General features: G+C 49.4%; 1 protein-coding gene across 1 annotated transcript; it reads right to left on the bottom strand.

Moving 5' to 3' along the window:
- Positions 1–386: 386 nt before the first annotated feature.
- TOMM5 (translocase of outer mitochondrial membrane 5) lies at positions 387–2,474 on the bottom strand. The gene is made up of 2 exons (XM_075019593.1): positions 2,259–2,474; positions 387–879 (listed from the first exon to the last, which is right to left on the bottom strand). Exons 1-2 carry the CDS (start codon positions 2,377–2,379, stop codon positions 845–847), a joined length of 156 nt encoding a protein of 51 aa, XP_074875694.1. The 5' UTR covers positions 2,380–2,474; the 3' UTR covers positions 387–844.
- Positions 2,475–16,592: the final 14,118 nt, after the last annotated feature.

The following is a 16,592-nucleotide window of genomic DNA, read 5'->3' as shown; positions in this document are numbered from 1 at the left end:
AGAAAGAGCTGTGCTGTGACCAAAATTCAGTTACTAGCTCAGAGAAGAAATACGGCATTGTTCCTGCTTTACTTTGTGTAAATTCAAGATCCAGGAGGTTCCAATTGAAGGGGAAAGTGGCATAGGCCTGCTGGATAAAGCTGAGCTGCCCTTCCCTCCTTCACTTCTCTGGGTCTTGACTACATGTTCATGTTTCACAGCTGACTTGCTATACATTTAGCAATCTGAAAAACACATCATTGCCTTGTCTTTTTCACTCTCCTTTGCTTTTCCTCAATACAAGATGACTTTAAAGGTGGAGGAGAGAGCAAGCGTAAGACAAGAGCCAGGAAAATACCAGATGACCTCTAGTTTAAGTGATGATTATTAAAAAATCACTACCAGAATTGACACAACTGCTCTTCCATTTATTTGAAATCAAACTGCTTATGAACTGGATTCCTTAAAGATTTCATTTTTCATACAGACAGATTCAGTAAGGTTGACAGCCATAGCGCGTGGCGGTTTAGAGGTAGCTGCATAACAAAGCAACTTGCTAGCACTTAACACTTCATACAAAATGGAGATAGACTTTTTTTTAAACAGTACAAGAAATATTCCACCACAAGTCATTGCTTGATGATGCTAGGGAGTATTCTGTGACCAGAATTCACCCGCAGGAACAACAGACATCTTCCCCATAATCACAACTAGGCTATCATTCTCAGGTCAGATACGCTTAAGTGAAACATTTTAGAACCATTTAGTATTGGGTGTCTGCCTCTGGCACAACGTTTACTTAACAAACAGAAGAAAGCAGCTACAGTCCATTTTATGTTTTCATATACTGAGCCTTCTTGAGTGTTCATATACTGTCCAACTTCTTCAGGATGAAAGGAGCTGAAAAGAAAATGAAGCAGCATGAATGTGACTGAAGACAACAAGAAGTCTGCAGTGAGTCTGTGATGAAACTGCAGCACATTTATATGGCATTTAAAACATTCAGACTCTGGGTGAGATACCACCCTCCGCCTCCCACACGGTCCCTTCTCTCCCTGCATGATTGCTTTAACAGGTGAGACAGCACGATTCAAGGGGGGAATCAGGTACGCCTGCTTGTGCTGCAGGTCAGAGGCTTGGGCGCGTTCTCGATACCACCGGGTGGTGGTGGGGAAGAATCACCCAAACGTCATTTTTTGTTGGCTAAACAGAAGGGCATCCTGAAAGGAAAGCTGCAAGCCTCTGATGCAACGCACTAAAGCACTGCCTGTGAGACAGACAGCATGGCCCTTTTTCTTTCCTGCGCTAGAAAAGTATAGAAGCACTGTTGTTGCAAATAATCTGGTAAAGAAATCAGGATTTAATCACATAGAAGAGTTAGGTTTGATTAAGAAGTAAGATAGCATAATGTATAGGATTGTTAAGTTTGAAATGTGGCCATAGAAACTTTAGGAACTGTGTTATGTGTAACTATAGGAACCTTAACATTGTTAAAGCTTGAAATAGCTAACCCTAGAAACCTCTCCAGGAAGTTACTGTTTTTTCTATGTTTTGTTTCAAGAAACTAAGGAAACCGTCATGGACACCAGTTTGCTGCTTGGAAACCCCCTTACCCTTCCCATCTTAATTTGAGTATCGAAGATTCCAGTCAGTAGAGCTAAGTGTAACTGACCAATGATTATTTTTTAAATAAGACTATTGATACGGTTATATAATCAAAGGACCAATCATTATAAAGGTTAAGTTTAAGAGCGAGCATAGTATGCATTTTAATGTAAAGAGCTTATGTAACAATGACCTGACAGAAAAAGTCTGTAAAAACTGATTGATTTTGATACTAAGTTGGACACGCTTTTGGAGGAGCGACCCCCGTGTCCCCAGCGCTGCAATAAAAGAACTGCCTGCTTCTTAACTTCTCACTGCTGTTAAGGAGTTTTATTCCGGATTTCGGTAACACTGTTGCTCGCCCAAACCCAGCACTTCAGCCGCCTCAGGCCCCCCCCGGCGCTCTGGAAGCCCCACTGGGATGCCGAACCTCACCCGCTCCCCCCGGGGCCGCGTTCAGCCACCTGGGAAAAGGAAGCCCAGCGGCGATCAGCGGAGACTCTCCCCCGCAGCCCCACGGACAGTCACCAGGCTGCCCGAAGCAAACACATCCCTACGAAACGCCAACGGGCGACCCCCGGCCGGGCCTCCCCGGTGAGCAGGCGCAGGCCCCGGGCCAGCACCGGAGGCCACTTCTCTACGCGCAGGCGGCCCGCTCCGCTCCGAACACTTACTGATCCGCAGCAGCGCGACGTAGATGAGGAAGTTGCGGACAGAGGTGAGGACGTCGCGGCGCATCTTCCGCTTCAGTTCCTCTGGGTCCATCTTGGGCCCCAGGCCCTCGATGCGGAACATGCCGCCGGCCGCCCGCGGAAAGGCCGCACCGGCGCTGCTACGGCTGCCGAGGAGGGACACACGTGGCGGCGGGAGGGGAGGCCGCGTCACGTGACGGGGGAAGGCGGGCGGGGTCTACGGTGGCCGCGCATGAGCAAGGAGGGGCGGCGGAACGGCGGCCTGCAGGGGGGAGGCGGGGTCCGCCTCGGTCCCGGTCTGGAATGAGTTGGGTGGGATGGAAATTGCTCCCGCTCCCGAGGGTCGGCTGGCCGAGGGGTCCTCGGGGAAGGGGAGTGCTCCATCGGCTTAGCAGGCGCAGGGAGGTTAGCTGCGGTGGGGCCTGCGGCGCCGGTGGGGCCTGCGGCGCCGGTGGGGCCTGCGGCGCCGGTGGGGCCTGCGGCGCCGGTGGGGCCTGCGGCGCCGGTGGGGCCTGCGGCGCCGGTGGGGCCTGCGGCGCCGGTGGGGCCTGCGGCGCCGGTGGGGCCTGCGGCGCCGGTGGGGCGAGGCAGCTTCTCAGAAACGTGGCCCGCGATTTGAACTGCGGCTTGCCCCGAGCCGCCTTCCCTCCTCCCGGAGGGGACGTGGCGGCGGCTTTACCCGCCAACAGCAGGGCCGGCCTGGCCTCAGAGAGGGCAGAGCTGTGGCAAGGGGGTCTGGGGTTTGCAGCTTGCCTTTTCCGAGGGTTGCTGGCCGTGGTTGCACCGGCTTGTGCCAGGCTGAAAGCACGGACGGGTCTGACCGGGGGGGTGGGGAGCTCAGACCAGGGTCCCCGCAGACAGACTTTCTCTGTGATACCGAAAAGCCGGTCGAAGAAACTCTTAAGACTTGTTTTGGAGTTTTAGAAAGCAGGCATTCTTTACTGCAGCACTGGGTGCGCATGGGATAATTCCACCTTGCGTGCATGCTACAGCTTTAGCACTAACAGGTTATATAGAATAACTAATTGCATATTAATCAGATCAGTATATATATACATAAAAATGATTGCAACTGATTATCATAGTGCTGCCTACATCCAATCATGCACAATAAAGGATCCATTTGAGTCGAAGGGCTGCTTTTGTGACCACCAACCCATGCTGGCTGTCCTTGAAGTCTTTATTCTTGTCCTTGTTCTTTGATCTTGAAGCTTAACGCGGTTTCAATCACACGTGGTCGGTTTCAACATTGTTCTCATCTAGCGTACAGGAACATCTAGTCATAAGCACAAGGAACTGCAAAACTTATGAATAATTACTAGTTAATCACTTGACTAGACTTTGTAATTATCTCCCTGGTTACCCTTTGTCTATTGTTTCAACCATAATGTTAATATATGATCATTGATCAAATCTCACTTTTACAGTCACCTAGCAGCAAACCAGTTTTCATAGAAGGTACAAAATATTAAAACCATAAAAGTTTGAAGAAATCACATGAAATGTATAGACATATGCTATCATCTGGTCTTGGCAACAGCAGTGTGTGCCTCTTTTGCTCCTGCTGGGTTGCAGACAGTAGTGTGCTGTTTCTCATGGCAAAGAGGGCAGAGATGGGTCTGTGATGGGGAGCTGTGCCACCTGAGTCGCCGCTCCTCCAGGGCTGGAAGGCAGCTCTCTTCACTCTGGGGTTAAGACTACAGCAGAGCAGCCTAGAAGCTGCCTGCTCCGGTTGCCCCGTGGGTCAGGGAGCCTTTGTGCAGGAGTGCATGGAACAGGAGTTCTCCTGCTTAAGCATAGCTGTCATATAGGGGAGTCATGCAGACTACCAGGAACCTCTCTCCTCAGCCCAGTGCCTTCCTTTAGAAGGTAGATAGTAGGGAGCAGATGTAGAACAGACCTGCATAGTAAGGCACAGAGAAACAGTACAATGCCTGTCAACTTTGTTGCAAGTAATAGTGCTTGGAAGGTGTTACTGACAAGGTCTGTGACTAATGATGGTCCTGAGGAGCTGGAGTTATGTCTGAGCAATGGCTACTAGATGCGCGTCTTGGGGATGGGAACGCATCATATGGCTTGGTCTAGGGGAGATGGACACAGATGAAGCAGAGCCTGCTTTTGCGGATTACGCCTCATGACACTTCAAAGCATGTAACAGCACAACAGCCTCAAACTCAGCAGCTCTGGCTGTGCCATCACATCCTCTGCTGCAAACCCTGCTGGCTTCCCAATCTGTGTGGTACTACTGTGTGAGGTGTGCATGAGAATGTAGTCCTGAAGAGCAAGCTAGTCTCAGTGTGCTTGATCACTGGGGAGAGAGGGTTATAGCTGCACCAGACAGGAGCAGAGGTTGCCTTGCTGGCCCCTCTGAACTCTTCCAAGTGCCTTCATTCTGGATAATCTATTCACAACGGGACTTAATAGAGGCCTGTTTTTCTCTAATTGCAGTAAAGAATTCATGTGACTGTGAATCAATGTGCATCTGGCTCTGCTAGCTTTCCTGAATCATGCACTGTCTCCTAAACTACACACCATTGCCTTTGGTACCACTGCTGATCTGCAGTTTGTTACTGATTTATCTGTGCTGCTTTGTTTACTACACAGGAGCCTTCACCCCAATGCAGAACCCATTGTGCGGGGCCTTGTACAAAGGCAACTTGTACTTGACTTGTTCCCAAACAAGTCCAGGGATACCGTCAGAGGCCAGTAATATTTAACAGGTACAAAGAGACTGAGACGGCCAGTGATCCTGGCTTTGGAGAGGCCCCTTGCCAACCACAAAGCCCCCTTTCAGGAGTTGGAGGTCATGGGCAGCTGAGCTGTGGATGAGTTTCACTCAGGGTAATGGATGACTATGAATGGTGACTTGAATTTTCCCCTTTTTTAGGGATAGGAGCTGGTTCAGGCCTGAGACCAGGCTTACCCAGAGAACTGTGTACACAGCCCTCAGTCCTCACCCTTGAGCTCCGTCTGCACCATACAGGCTTCAGCCAGCCAAGCCCTACGTTTCCTGCCCGTGGCCTGCAGCCAGCAGTGCTTTCAGATGCACTCCTGAAATGCCAGGAATACTGGCAGAGGTGGACACAGGCGCTAGTGATGCCTGGAGAGGACCAAGCAAGCAGCAGTGTCTTGTGGCTCTCCCCACCACCCCAAGACATCTGGGTTCTGCAGCCCACCCTGCTCTGCCTATGCTCCTTGGGATCAGGCAATGCACAGTAGGCAGATAATTTAAAAAAACGGATTTCTCTCAGCTAAGCTGTCTATGACCTGAGGCAAAGCCAATTACAGAGCAGCTGCTTTCATCATGCCAGTGATTAACGGGGCTAATTGCATCTCTCACTGGCTGGGGGAGCTTTTCTGCTTTTCTGTGCTACCTCAAAGGCCCTCCCTAACTTTAGAAAGGATGGCCAAGGAGGAGTGTTCCCAAACCACCCTGCTCCCAGCACATTTGCAGGACATTCGATCCCAATCCCCAGTGCAAATGAAGGGGCAACCTCTTCTGGTCACAGAAGTTGTAAGACTGCCTTCCTGACAGCAAGGGCCTGCAGAAAAATACAATAGAGCTGCCCAGATCTGCAGCTGATATAAACTAGCTTTGTTCTGCTGGCTTCCAGGAAATCTCATTGATTTAGTCGAGGTTTCATTCTGATTGGTGGGTTCCTCTGGTCGTTGGTAGCAGAAACAAATTGGCAGGTCTCAATCCCATCTTGGCAGAAAAGCAAGGAGTCCCATCCTACATTTCAAGCCTGTTGGTCCTTCCAGTCTTGGTTTGTATTTGAAAAGCAGAAGTGATGCAGTTTTCCCAAGCGTTGCTCTGGAGAAGATAAAGGAACGTGGGCAAAGCTGAATCAAACATGACACAATATTGAAAAGAGACTGGAGCAAGGAGAAGGAAAAAAAAAATGCTATTAAGGAGCAGCGTGAGGACTTTGGCAGGACATTGACTGGCAAGTTGTTGCCACAAGTTGTTTCACTGGAGCCACCCCATTCTCCTTGTCATTTTGTGAGAGGGGATAAGAAACATTTCCTTTGGGAGACATCCACATTGGATAGGCAGGAGACGTCAGTTGTGGAATGACTGGCAAGGAACAGAAGGCATTGGCTTTGGGTTTTGATGGCAGCATGAACAGCTTCCTGAGCTGTCCTTGAAATGTTTGTGGCAATTTTCCAAAATTCCCTCAAACCTCCAAATTTCGCAGTTTTTAGAGCTCATAACATGTTCTTGGTTTTACTCAGTCCTGTAATTACATGAGAATTTTACTTTTCATTTCCTGGAGCTACAGGCAGAGATTACTAGCCATTGACTGGGCACTGGCTTGAGGTTAAGGTCTCTGAACACAATGTGGACAACTGCACAACATGGTATGTGAAATGGCTGCATATGGCAGGTTATGGTGTGAAAAGCCGACAAAAGTTGCAGGTAATGCCACAAGGGACAGTTGGATCTCCCAAGTGGTTATGGAGCAGTCATATGAGGAAAGGCCAGACTTCAGAGATATCTGGAGAGAAGCACCGGGGTCCTTCTGGGGCAAGACCAGCAGTTCCTCAGTAACTGTGTCAGTAACAGCACATAATGCCAAGATTACCTAGGTAACAGCATCAGAAATACCAAACTGGACACAGATGTTAAAAAAACCCCCACAATACCAATGGGTAAAAAATAGTGAGCAGCCACTTGTTCCTTGGGAGGAGACTGGGACAGACAAAGGAAGTACAAGGATTGCAAAAAGGAAGGTCAAGAAACAGGAAAAGCGAGGTACCAAGGTGCACAAATTTTGTGACCAGTGCTGCATGGAGAGAGTAGGCAAGCAGCCCCTTGTGTGATCACCTTTACTAGTGCAGAATCTTAAACCAAACCTGTTGTTTTGCCCCATAGGATGCATATCATACCTACTGTCCTGGTCAGGAGGATGAAGGGGAGAGCACGTTGTTCATCCTAACAGACTTGAGAACACCCAGGTGAATGGATTGAACTTCCCGGTATTACCATGTAGATGCATCTTCTAGGTGTGTTGGCTTTGGCAGCTACCTATCGTTTCCCAATGTTGTTTAAAAACAGGTTCAGCTTTTTCTAGCCTTGCTGAGAAAAGATTGACAAGGTGACACAGAATATGAATTTGCCTTGGTTTACATACCAATCTGGCAAGGAAACCAGTTCTCTGGTTATAGTAGGGATAGCTATGGTCTGGCTGCCTCTTTACCCCAATGGCAAAATCACCAAGGAGCAGACCCAGGTCCAGGCATCCCCTGCATGCACAATAAATAAGCAACATTCCCTTGTGCCTGGGATTTGGATGACTTGTTTGTGCCTGAAAGAGGAGTTTTGGTTCTGGCTTCTTCCTGCCATTGCTGTGGGTGGGTGGGTGGAAGCTGTCAAGAAAACTGCAGGATCTGAGTGCACACAAGCTCTACAGGCCAAGGAATGGAGACTCCAGGTGAAAGTGACAGGGCTGCATGCTGGGTGGGAATGCAGAGAAGATGGGCTGGCTGGGCAGGACTGCCCAGGGACCTGAGCTAGGACACGCTAGTGAAAACTCAGACTTCTTGCCCCAGGGATTCTCCCTCTCCTCTGAAGTGCTGGCACTGGCACTGGGGTAGGACACAGCTATTGCAGAGGGCAGGCAAGAAATAGTGCTCAGAAATTGTCTGCCCTGACTGCCCTTTTTGAGACCTCAGGCAGGTTTGTGGGGGAAAGGAACTTACCAAGATGGCTTGATCCTCCTCAATGAACATGTTTTGTGAAGTAGCCCTCCATGCACTGTTATGGGGTGTTTCTCCATGGCTGCTAACACATCATGGAGATGGCTCATCCATCTGATGATGATCTGGCCAGCTGAAAGGACAGCATGCCTTTCCTTTAGGCAAGGCAGCATCAGCCTGCCCTGGCCCCTTGAGCATCTACCAGTAAGATTCAGAGAAGTGCCAGAAACCTTCTCTTCTGGAGCTGGATCAGGACATTTATCACTGATGCATATCAAGGGCATTTTAGAGCCCCAGGGGAAGCCTTGCAGAAGCACTAGGGGGAGGCAAAGTAGACAGTGCCGGAGCCTTTGTGCTACCTACCACGTTGACCCTTTCACCCCCTCAAAAGAATCAATATTGATATATACACTAATGGCAGCATTTGCCTTTGTGCAAAAAAAAGACTTTGTCTTTGTCTGGCCAGTAAATTTCAGCTTGCCATTCTGTAGTCTCTTTCTATGGGCTCCACACAATCGGTCAGACTGTACAAAGATACATTTTCTGGGCTTCATCAAACCAGCCTGAAAAGCAAATTAATGTGACTGCCAATTCAAGCTGAAAGGAGAGTTCCCACCCACCCCACTGATGCCTTCCAGCTTCTCAGGCATGGTGTAGAGGGTGATGCCATCTTTCCTAGTGCATGGGTGCACAAATAGTGTGCGTGGCCCTTGCTGCTGGAGTCTGATGCTCAGTGCATTGGTTCCCCAGTGCCTTGCAGCTGGAGCATTCATACTCACTGCTTTCAGTTCAGCTGGTCTAAAACCAGATGTGGCTAAAGACCGATGTATGTTGAGTCTAGGACTCACACATCTACTGCAGGCAGTGTTGTACAAGCACATGAGAAGATACAGGTATCTAACCCAGGCTTAACTGGGGCAAAGAGTGTCAGTTAGTCTGGCTTAGACTGGTTCATTTAATGAAAGGCAGGTCTCCGACATAAAGGAGAATGCTCTGGCAGACCCTCCCAAACAGGACTGCCCTGGCAGTATTGCTTGTGAAGCATGGTCTGCCATTTCAGTCCACAGGTTGTTTTCTTTTGGGACATTCACTAGTGAACAGCTTTCCTCATTATTTCCTGTGTTTTCCAGCCTGAATCTGCAGCCTCTGCTGTGAAGGTCAGAAAAGAAAACAAGGGCTGTTATTTAGGATTCTGCAGGTTTCCAGCAAGTTTGTCTACTCAAATGGTGCACAGCTAAATGCAGCTATTGTACATGGTGTCTGGGGCAGCTGTACAGCAAGATGAGTGCCTATTGCTCACTCATTAGTCATACTGTTCAGGGCTATGGTAACAGACACCCAGAGATGGCGTGGTCTTCTGTCCATTCATCCCCTCTCTTCAGTTCTGAGGCAGGTAATATCATCCCCATCTCATTGGAGAGAAAAAGTCTGCGAGATAAGCACCTGACTGTAGAGTTAGAGCTCTGCCTCTGACTTCAGACAGCAGGTCTGAAGTCTTTTCCTTTCAACTAATTCCAGCCAGAAGCTCTGGCATGGATTGCAGCTAATGGCAGCTACTTAGGCCAGGAAAGCCAGTAGTGCCAATCACACCTTTCCAGCAGGACTCTTGGCGACTGTACAAGGGGGAAGACTCTCTGGCACAGATAACTTCATTGAATGACAGACTCAAAAATGGAAACTGCATCTACTCCTTCTAACACTGCTGTAGCAGAGCTGTCGACTGGATGGCTAATCAAAAGGGGAAGCAAAGGAGCAAAACCACAGCAGAGCAGACACTCCAACCATGTAAAGACACATAGTGCTGCTAAAACACAGCAGAACAGCTCCAGGGCAGGAGGACTCATGCCCTTACATCACCTCTGCATTGCTGTGGGCAGAGTGAAAAGCCACAGCGAAAAGGCACAGCGGGGCCCAGAGAGATGGAGTGTGAAGAGTCGGTGCCAACCATACGAATGGCTGAGTTCTTAGAGCACCTTGGGCTCAAAGTCTCCCACTTCACAGCAGCATCGTGCTTTTACCCAGCTCCCTGATCCCCTTTGCTCTGGGTCATATCTCCCAGGAGCCTCACCAGCTACATCTTGCTTGGTGGGGACCTGGGGCAGGAGGATGGTCCCTGATGTGTAGCAGGAAGAGAAGGAGCAGCAGGACAGTGCTTACTCAGGTCTGGCCTCTGCCCTGGGACCCTGGCATGCTCGCCACATGTCTGGATGCCCAGGGCTCAGCCCCTCAGGGACCAGACTGTGACACAGAAAAGCAGCCTGTGGTTTTCTGTGACAGGATTTCCTCTACTGTCAGAGGTCACCATCCCACCATGCATCCCCAGACCAGCAGCCTGCCAGCCCTGTCCCGGTGATGGCAGCTCAGTGTACGACAATGTGGCTTTAGTCCACCCCTTTCCTCACTGCCTGCATTGGCAGACAGTTTAGCGCTCAGGCAGCAGAGCTCAGTTTGCTCCTCCCAGAGGTAGCACACCCATGACAAGGGGTTCTTCTGCTTCTTCTGTCACCTCCACATGCAATATTCAGGCTCCCTCTGGCTCTTCTGTGGAAGCCTGAAGCTGTACCTGCGGTGGTTGCTCCCCAGGACTGGAAGGAGACCGGCACAGCAGCCTCAAGCTGCAGCATGGAGGGGACTAGTGGCAATGCTCCAGCCTCCCCTGTCTGCTTCTGCCAGACTGCTGGAACTGGCTCACCAGGCTCCTGCACACACATACACACCCTTACAGTACACAGGTACACATATATACACAGCTGACCACATACATCAACACAGACGGACACCCTAAGCACTCACTCAAACGCAGACAGAACAAGCAGCCTCAACCTGCTCCCCTTTCTGGCCTGAGACCACCATGAAAACACATTCTTATGCTTTAACCCCAGCCAGCAGCTAAGCAGCCAGCAGCCGCTCGCTCACTCGACCCACCCGCCGCCCAGTGGGATGAGGGAGAGAATCAGGGGAAAAAAAGTAAAACGCGAGGGTTGAGATAAAGACAGTTTACTAGGACAGAAAGGGAAGGGAAAATAATGTTACTAATAAGAAGAGAATATACAAAACAAGTGATGCACAATACAATTGCTCACTACATGCTGACCGGCGCCAAGCCCATCCTCGAGCCATGGTGCCCCCAGGCCAACTCCCTTCAGTTTATATACTGGGCATGACGTATTGTGGTTTGGAATACCCCTTTGGCTTGTTTGGGTCAGCTGCCCTTGCTGTGTCCCCTCCCAGTTTCTTGTGCACTCCCAGCCTCTGCTGGCAGGGTAGTATGAAAAGCTGAAAAGTCCTTGACTCTAGGATAAACACTGCTTAGCAACAACTGAAAACATCGGGGTGTGTGTTATCAATATTATTCTCATTCTAAATCCAAACCACAGCACTATACCAGCTACTAAGAAGAAAATTAACTTTATTCCAGCCAAAACCAGGACATGCATGCACACTGTAGAGAGTACCTCAGGAAAACCACTAGAAGTGGAGTTGAGTAAGGTGGCAGGACAGACTGCGCTGACCCAGCAGGGCACAGCCAGACAAACATCCTGATCAGAAAACCATTTATATGCTGCCAGCCCTTTTTATCCCTCTGTTTTGCCACGTTTGTTCTCCCCAAACCATGTCAATGCCTGCATTTCCCCACATTTGGTTCCTCCCCTGGGCATCCTGTAATAAGCCACCCCAGAATGCCTAAGTGCAATCCCGGAATGCTCTTCCTCTGCACCCTGTAGTATCTCCTGTACCCCTGGGTCTGTGAGGAGCTCGGGAGAGGGTGGGTGTCCACCAGCCCATGGGGCTGAGCTCCACTGGCACTGGGAGGAACTGGGCAGGGGCTCATGGCTCTGAGGGTGTCACTGGGGATCTCCTGTGGCTCAGGGCTCTTCTTGTGTCTGCAGATGAGATTTTCGTCACCAAAGTTACCATTCCTGAGCTGTGATCTTTCTTCTCTGAGAGAGACAATACTGAAAGCAGTGTTATTTGACCAGTCATACTGGAATCTGCCTCCGTCAGCTCACGTGAGGCCAGATAGTTTAAAATCACTCACCAGTTCTCAATTCAGGCATCCCAGGGATGTCCCCAGCACTCCAGGTCTGTTTTATCACCTTTCAGCCAGTCCTGTTGTTCTGCTGTGGTCTGGGACTACAGCACAAAGGGCTCAGGGTACCCTGGCACTCCTGGCTCTCCAAGGGAAGATTTCTTTTCCTGCTGTTTCCCCTTAACCTTGGGAGGAGCAGAATGTGGTCCTGCCAACAAATGGCCCTGACACTCGTGGAGCTGCACAAGCTGCTGCCTGACCCCCTGTGCTGCTTTGCACCCTCAAGTGGTGAAACCAGGTCTAAAAGCGAATTCAGAAGCAAAAAAAAAAACCTAAAAAGCAACACCAGAGGCAAGTATTTCAGACTTGCCATCCACTTACTTGTGATCTGGGATAGGGAGAGACGGAGCTAACAGGAAAAGTCATTCCCCACAAAACTGTGACACACAACCACACTGTGTTCTGCCCATGCACCAGGTGGTTGAACATGGTTTCTGATGTCTTCAGAAGGTTTAATGCACTGACCTTTATGATGAAGAGAACCAGAAAGGAGACATCATTTGTATCATTTTTCTGTATCACTTTAAGAAGCAATTGCTACTCTAAGTAGAATTAGAGCATATAGCAGATTATTATGCTACCTGTCTGCACTATTTGAGTGAATTTGAACTGTCAGGAGAAACGTTTTCTGGTCACTTACATAATTAACAGAAGTATTTCTCTTGTCACACTCTCTCCTTTTTGCCTTCTAGCACAGACAAAAAAATTGTGGGTTCCTTTTTGAGCTCTTTGTTGTTGAAACACATTGTCAAAGATGTAAGAAGGAAAGACAGAAGTTTCAAGGGGTGTATAGTTTGGCTCTCATGTATATGGGCTTTTTTGCTTCATAGGTTCATTTGTCTATTCCTTGCTAAGGGATCTGAAAGTGTTTCCTTAGGAGCCGCTTGGTGAGTGGTGCCTGCGCATCAGGCTTTAGAGCTTCTCAGCACTGGCTCTTGGCCTGGGTTGCTGTCCACAGTTAAGAAGCCGGCTATTAGCAAGAGCATCAGGGTGAGTAGTAAACAGGCAGGACATGCCCTTCTTAAGCACACAGAGGCAGGCACTCTGCACGAGAGATTTAGAGAGATGCCCTGCCTCAACCTACAGCCTGTCCTGCCAGACAGGTCTTCCCACTGGGGAAAGAAAGTTGGTGCACACAGGAAGGCTTGGACAGACACATGCCTTCCTCACGCGTGCCATTTCTCTGGATAGACTCCAGTACAACCACCTCTGCAACACATCTTTCTCACCTCTTTTGTCTTCTGAGCTGCTCTGTCTTCCTCTGGTCACACAAGCCATGTTGTGTTTTAAGAGAGTATCCTGGGCGGCAGAAAAAGAAGCATGGCCAGCAGGTCGAGAGACGTGATTCTCCCTGTCTGCTCCACTCTGGTGAGATCCCATCTGGAGTGTCCAGCTCTGGGGTCCCCAGTACAGGAAAGGCATGGACCTGTTGGAGCAGGTCTGGAGGAGGGCCACCAAAATGATCAGAGGGATGGAACACCTCTCCTGTGAGGAAAGGCTGAGAGAGTTGTGGTTGTTCAGCCTGGAGAAGAGAAGGCTCTGGGGAGACCTTACTGAAGCATTTCAGAACTTAAAGGGGGCTGTCATGGTTTAAGCCTAGCCAGCAACAAAGCACCATGAAACTGCTCACTCATTCCTCCCACCCCAGCCCAAGTGGGATGATGAGGAGAAAATATAAGGAAATGCTCATGGATCATGACAAGGACAGGGAGGGATCACTCACCACTTATAGTCACGGGCAAAAGACAGACTCAACCTGGGGAAAAACAAAATCAATTTAATTTGCTGCCAATAAAATCAAACCAAGGGTAATAAGAAGTAAAACCAAACCTTAAAACACCTTCCCCCCGCTCCTCCCTCCTTCCCAGCTCAACCCCACTCCCGATGTCTCCACCTCCTCCCCCTCAGCAGCACAGGGGGACAGGGAATGGAGGTTGGGGTCAGTTCATCACACGTTGTCTCTGCCACTCCTTCCTCCTCAGAGGGAGGACTCCTCACTCTTCCCCTGCTCCAACGAGGGGTCCCTCCCGTGGGAGGCAGTTCTTCACAGACTTCTCCGGCATGGGTCCTTCCCACGGGCTGCAGTCCTTCAGGCACAGCCTGCTCCAGCGCGGGCTTTCCCATGGAGTCCCAGCCATCTTGGGGGGCATTCCCCTGCTCCGGCATGGGGTCCTCCATGGACTGCAGGTGGGCATCTGCTCACCCGCTCCCCTCCATGGGCTGGGGGGGACAGCCTGCCGCCTCAACACAGGCTGTGGGGGCATCCCCTCCTCCCCTCCTTCTTCACTGACCTTGGTGTCTGCAGAGGGGTTCCTCTCCCATCCCAATCTCCTCCTCCGCTGCAGGTTCCCCTTCTTAAATATGTTATCCCAGAAGCACTACCATTGTTGCTGATTGGGTTGCACTTGGCCAGAGGTGGGTCCAACTTGGAACCAGGGAAGCTTCTAGCAGCTTCTCACAGTAGCCACCCCTGCAACCCCCTCCCAAAACCCCAAACCAAAACCCCACCACACAAACCCAAATCAGGGTCTTATAAGAAAGATGGGGACAGACCTTTTAATAGGGCCTGTAGTGATAGGACAAGGGGTAATGGTTTTAAACTAAAGGAGAGTAGATTCAGACTAGAAATTTTTTACAATGAGGGTGGTGAGGCACTGGAGCAGGTTGCCCAGAGAGGTTGTGGATGCCCCATCCCTGGAAACATTCAAGGTCAGGTTGGACGGGGCTCTGAGCAAACTGGTCTAGTGGAAGGTGTCCCTGCTCATTGCAGGAGGGTTGGACTAGATGACCTTTAAAGGTCCCTTCCAACCCAAACCATTCTATAATTCTATGATTCTAAGGTAGTTTGGGTCACTCACATAATGCTCAATGACTTTTGATGGGTGAAACGTCATCAGACAACTGGGCTGGGTGGCAGCAGCATAATGGCATGGCCAACCACACAGAGAGGGCTGATGGATAAAGGTGTGCCTTGTCTGTAGCAGGCAGAATGTCAGGGAACTCGAGCTGTTACTGCACTGCTCATGGAACCCAAAACCTGCAGCACACAGGCACTCAATCATGGCTGGGAAGCCCTGCCACATCCAGACTAAGGAACTCTGAGAGCAGGGCTGACTAATCTGCTAAGTGCAATTTTTTCAGATATGTGAAATGGGAAGGTTTTTGCTCCTTCATGAAATCTTAGTCATTCTTCTTCAGCAGGCGCAGCTTTCTGGATTCTTAAGCCCAGCAATTCCAGAGCAATTATCTGGATCGTGGGACATGGAGATGGGTTCACAGGTTCAGCTTATGGCTAGGATGAGCTCCCAGAGGTTTGATATTCTTGCATTCTTCATAGAAACAGCTTGGCAGGCAAGCAGCAACTTGTCTCCAAATAGTTTTGAATGTTTCCCCAGACAAGAGGCTTTTATAGGTCAGCTGTGACATGATCAAAACATAAGCAGTGAAGAACGCTGTTTAGAAACAGAATGTCTTATAACTTTCCGTAGAAATGTTCCCCAGGCTTCTGAAGCTTAGAATAATTAGAGAGAAGAAAAACACATCTTCAGTTCCACCATACACAGGTACAAATCTAATACATTTGGTACCTTGGTATGAAGCTCTGATTTCTCGTGTTAGTGGATACCACTTTTCATCTCCAGAAAACAGAACTATGGCTTAATTTATTTTTTAATTAAGCTTCTGCTTCCTGTGTGGATAGCTTTGAAAAGACCATCCGGGGCACTGGTAGGAAGGGAAATGTGATGTAGATTGTCCGGGAAAGCTGCATGAATCAGCAGTTGATGCAAAAGCTTTTCCTGGGCACTGTTTAATGTTATATTAATTACAGATGTCAGGCCCCAACTTCATTTTTGGTTAAGTTCAGTGACCACAGAGTAGTACTGATCATGAAAGGTGCCAGACAAACTCAGCTTTTAGATCTGCAGAAAAGAAAAATAACGATGTTTTCTGTGGGTGATTTGATCTGGGAGAAGGGCAGTCCCTGAAAAAGGAGCAGAAAGAGCAGCAAAGGTAAAGGCAGAAGGACCCGCAGTGCAGAAATACTCTGGCTAATTGGGGAGTATGAAAGAGCAAAACCAGAAAGGCACAAAACAGAAAAAATCAATACCTTTCAGTAGGTGAGTCTTCATTTCCTGACCAGCCTTGTGCTAAATAAAGAGCTGCAGACAGTTGCAGCGGAGTTTAAACACAGAGCAGGGCATTTTTACAGCAAAAGCTGATGTCAGAGAAGGAAAGGAAGAGCTGACACAGTGGATGTGGGTTCCTGTGTCCCCATTTGCGCAGTGCCTAATGAAAGTCACACAGTGTCAGGCAATCTCCAAGCAGCCTTGCACCCACTTTCTTTGTCCTTAGCACCACCAAGACCTTTATGCCCAGACTACCTGGAGTGAGAGCATTGCACACTGTGTTTATGTGGTAAAAGCGGCTCTGCACACACACAGAGGAGCATAGAGAGGCAACAGCAGGGTGGGAAACTCAAATAATACCCTGCTCTGTCTACTCCCTGGCCCATACAGAAGTCATCA

Source organism: Buteo buteo, chromosome Z (assembly GCF_964188355.1).
Source record: "Buteo buteo chromosome Z, bButBut1.hap1.1, whole genome shotgun sequence".
NCBI classification, from domain to species: domain Eukaryota; kingdom Metazoa; phylum Chordata; class Aves; order Accipitriformes; family Accipitridae; genus Buteo; species Buteo buteo.
Note: the sequence above shows the minus strand (reverse complement) of the source record. Positions and strands in the feature narration are given on the sequence as shown.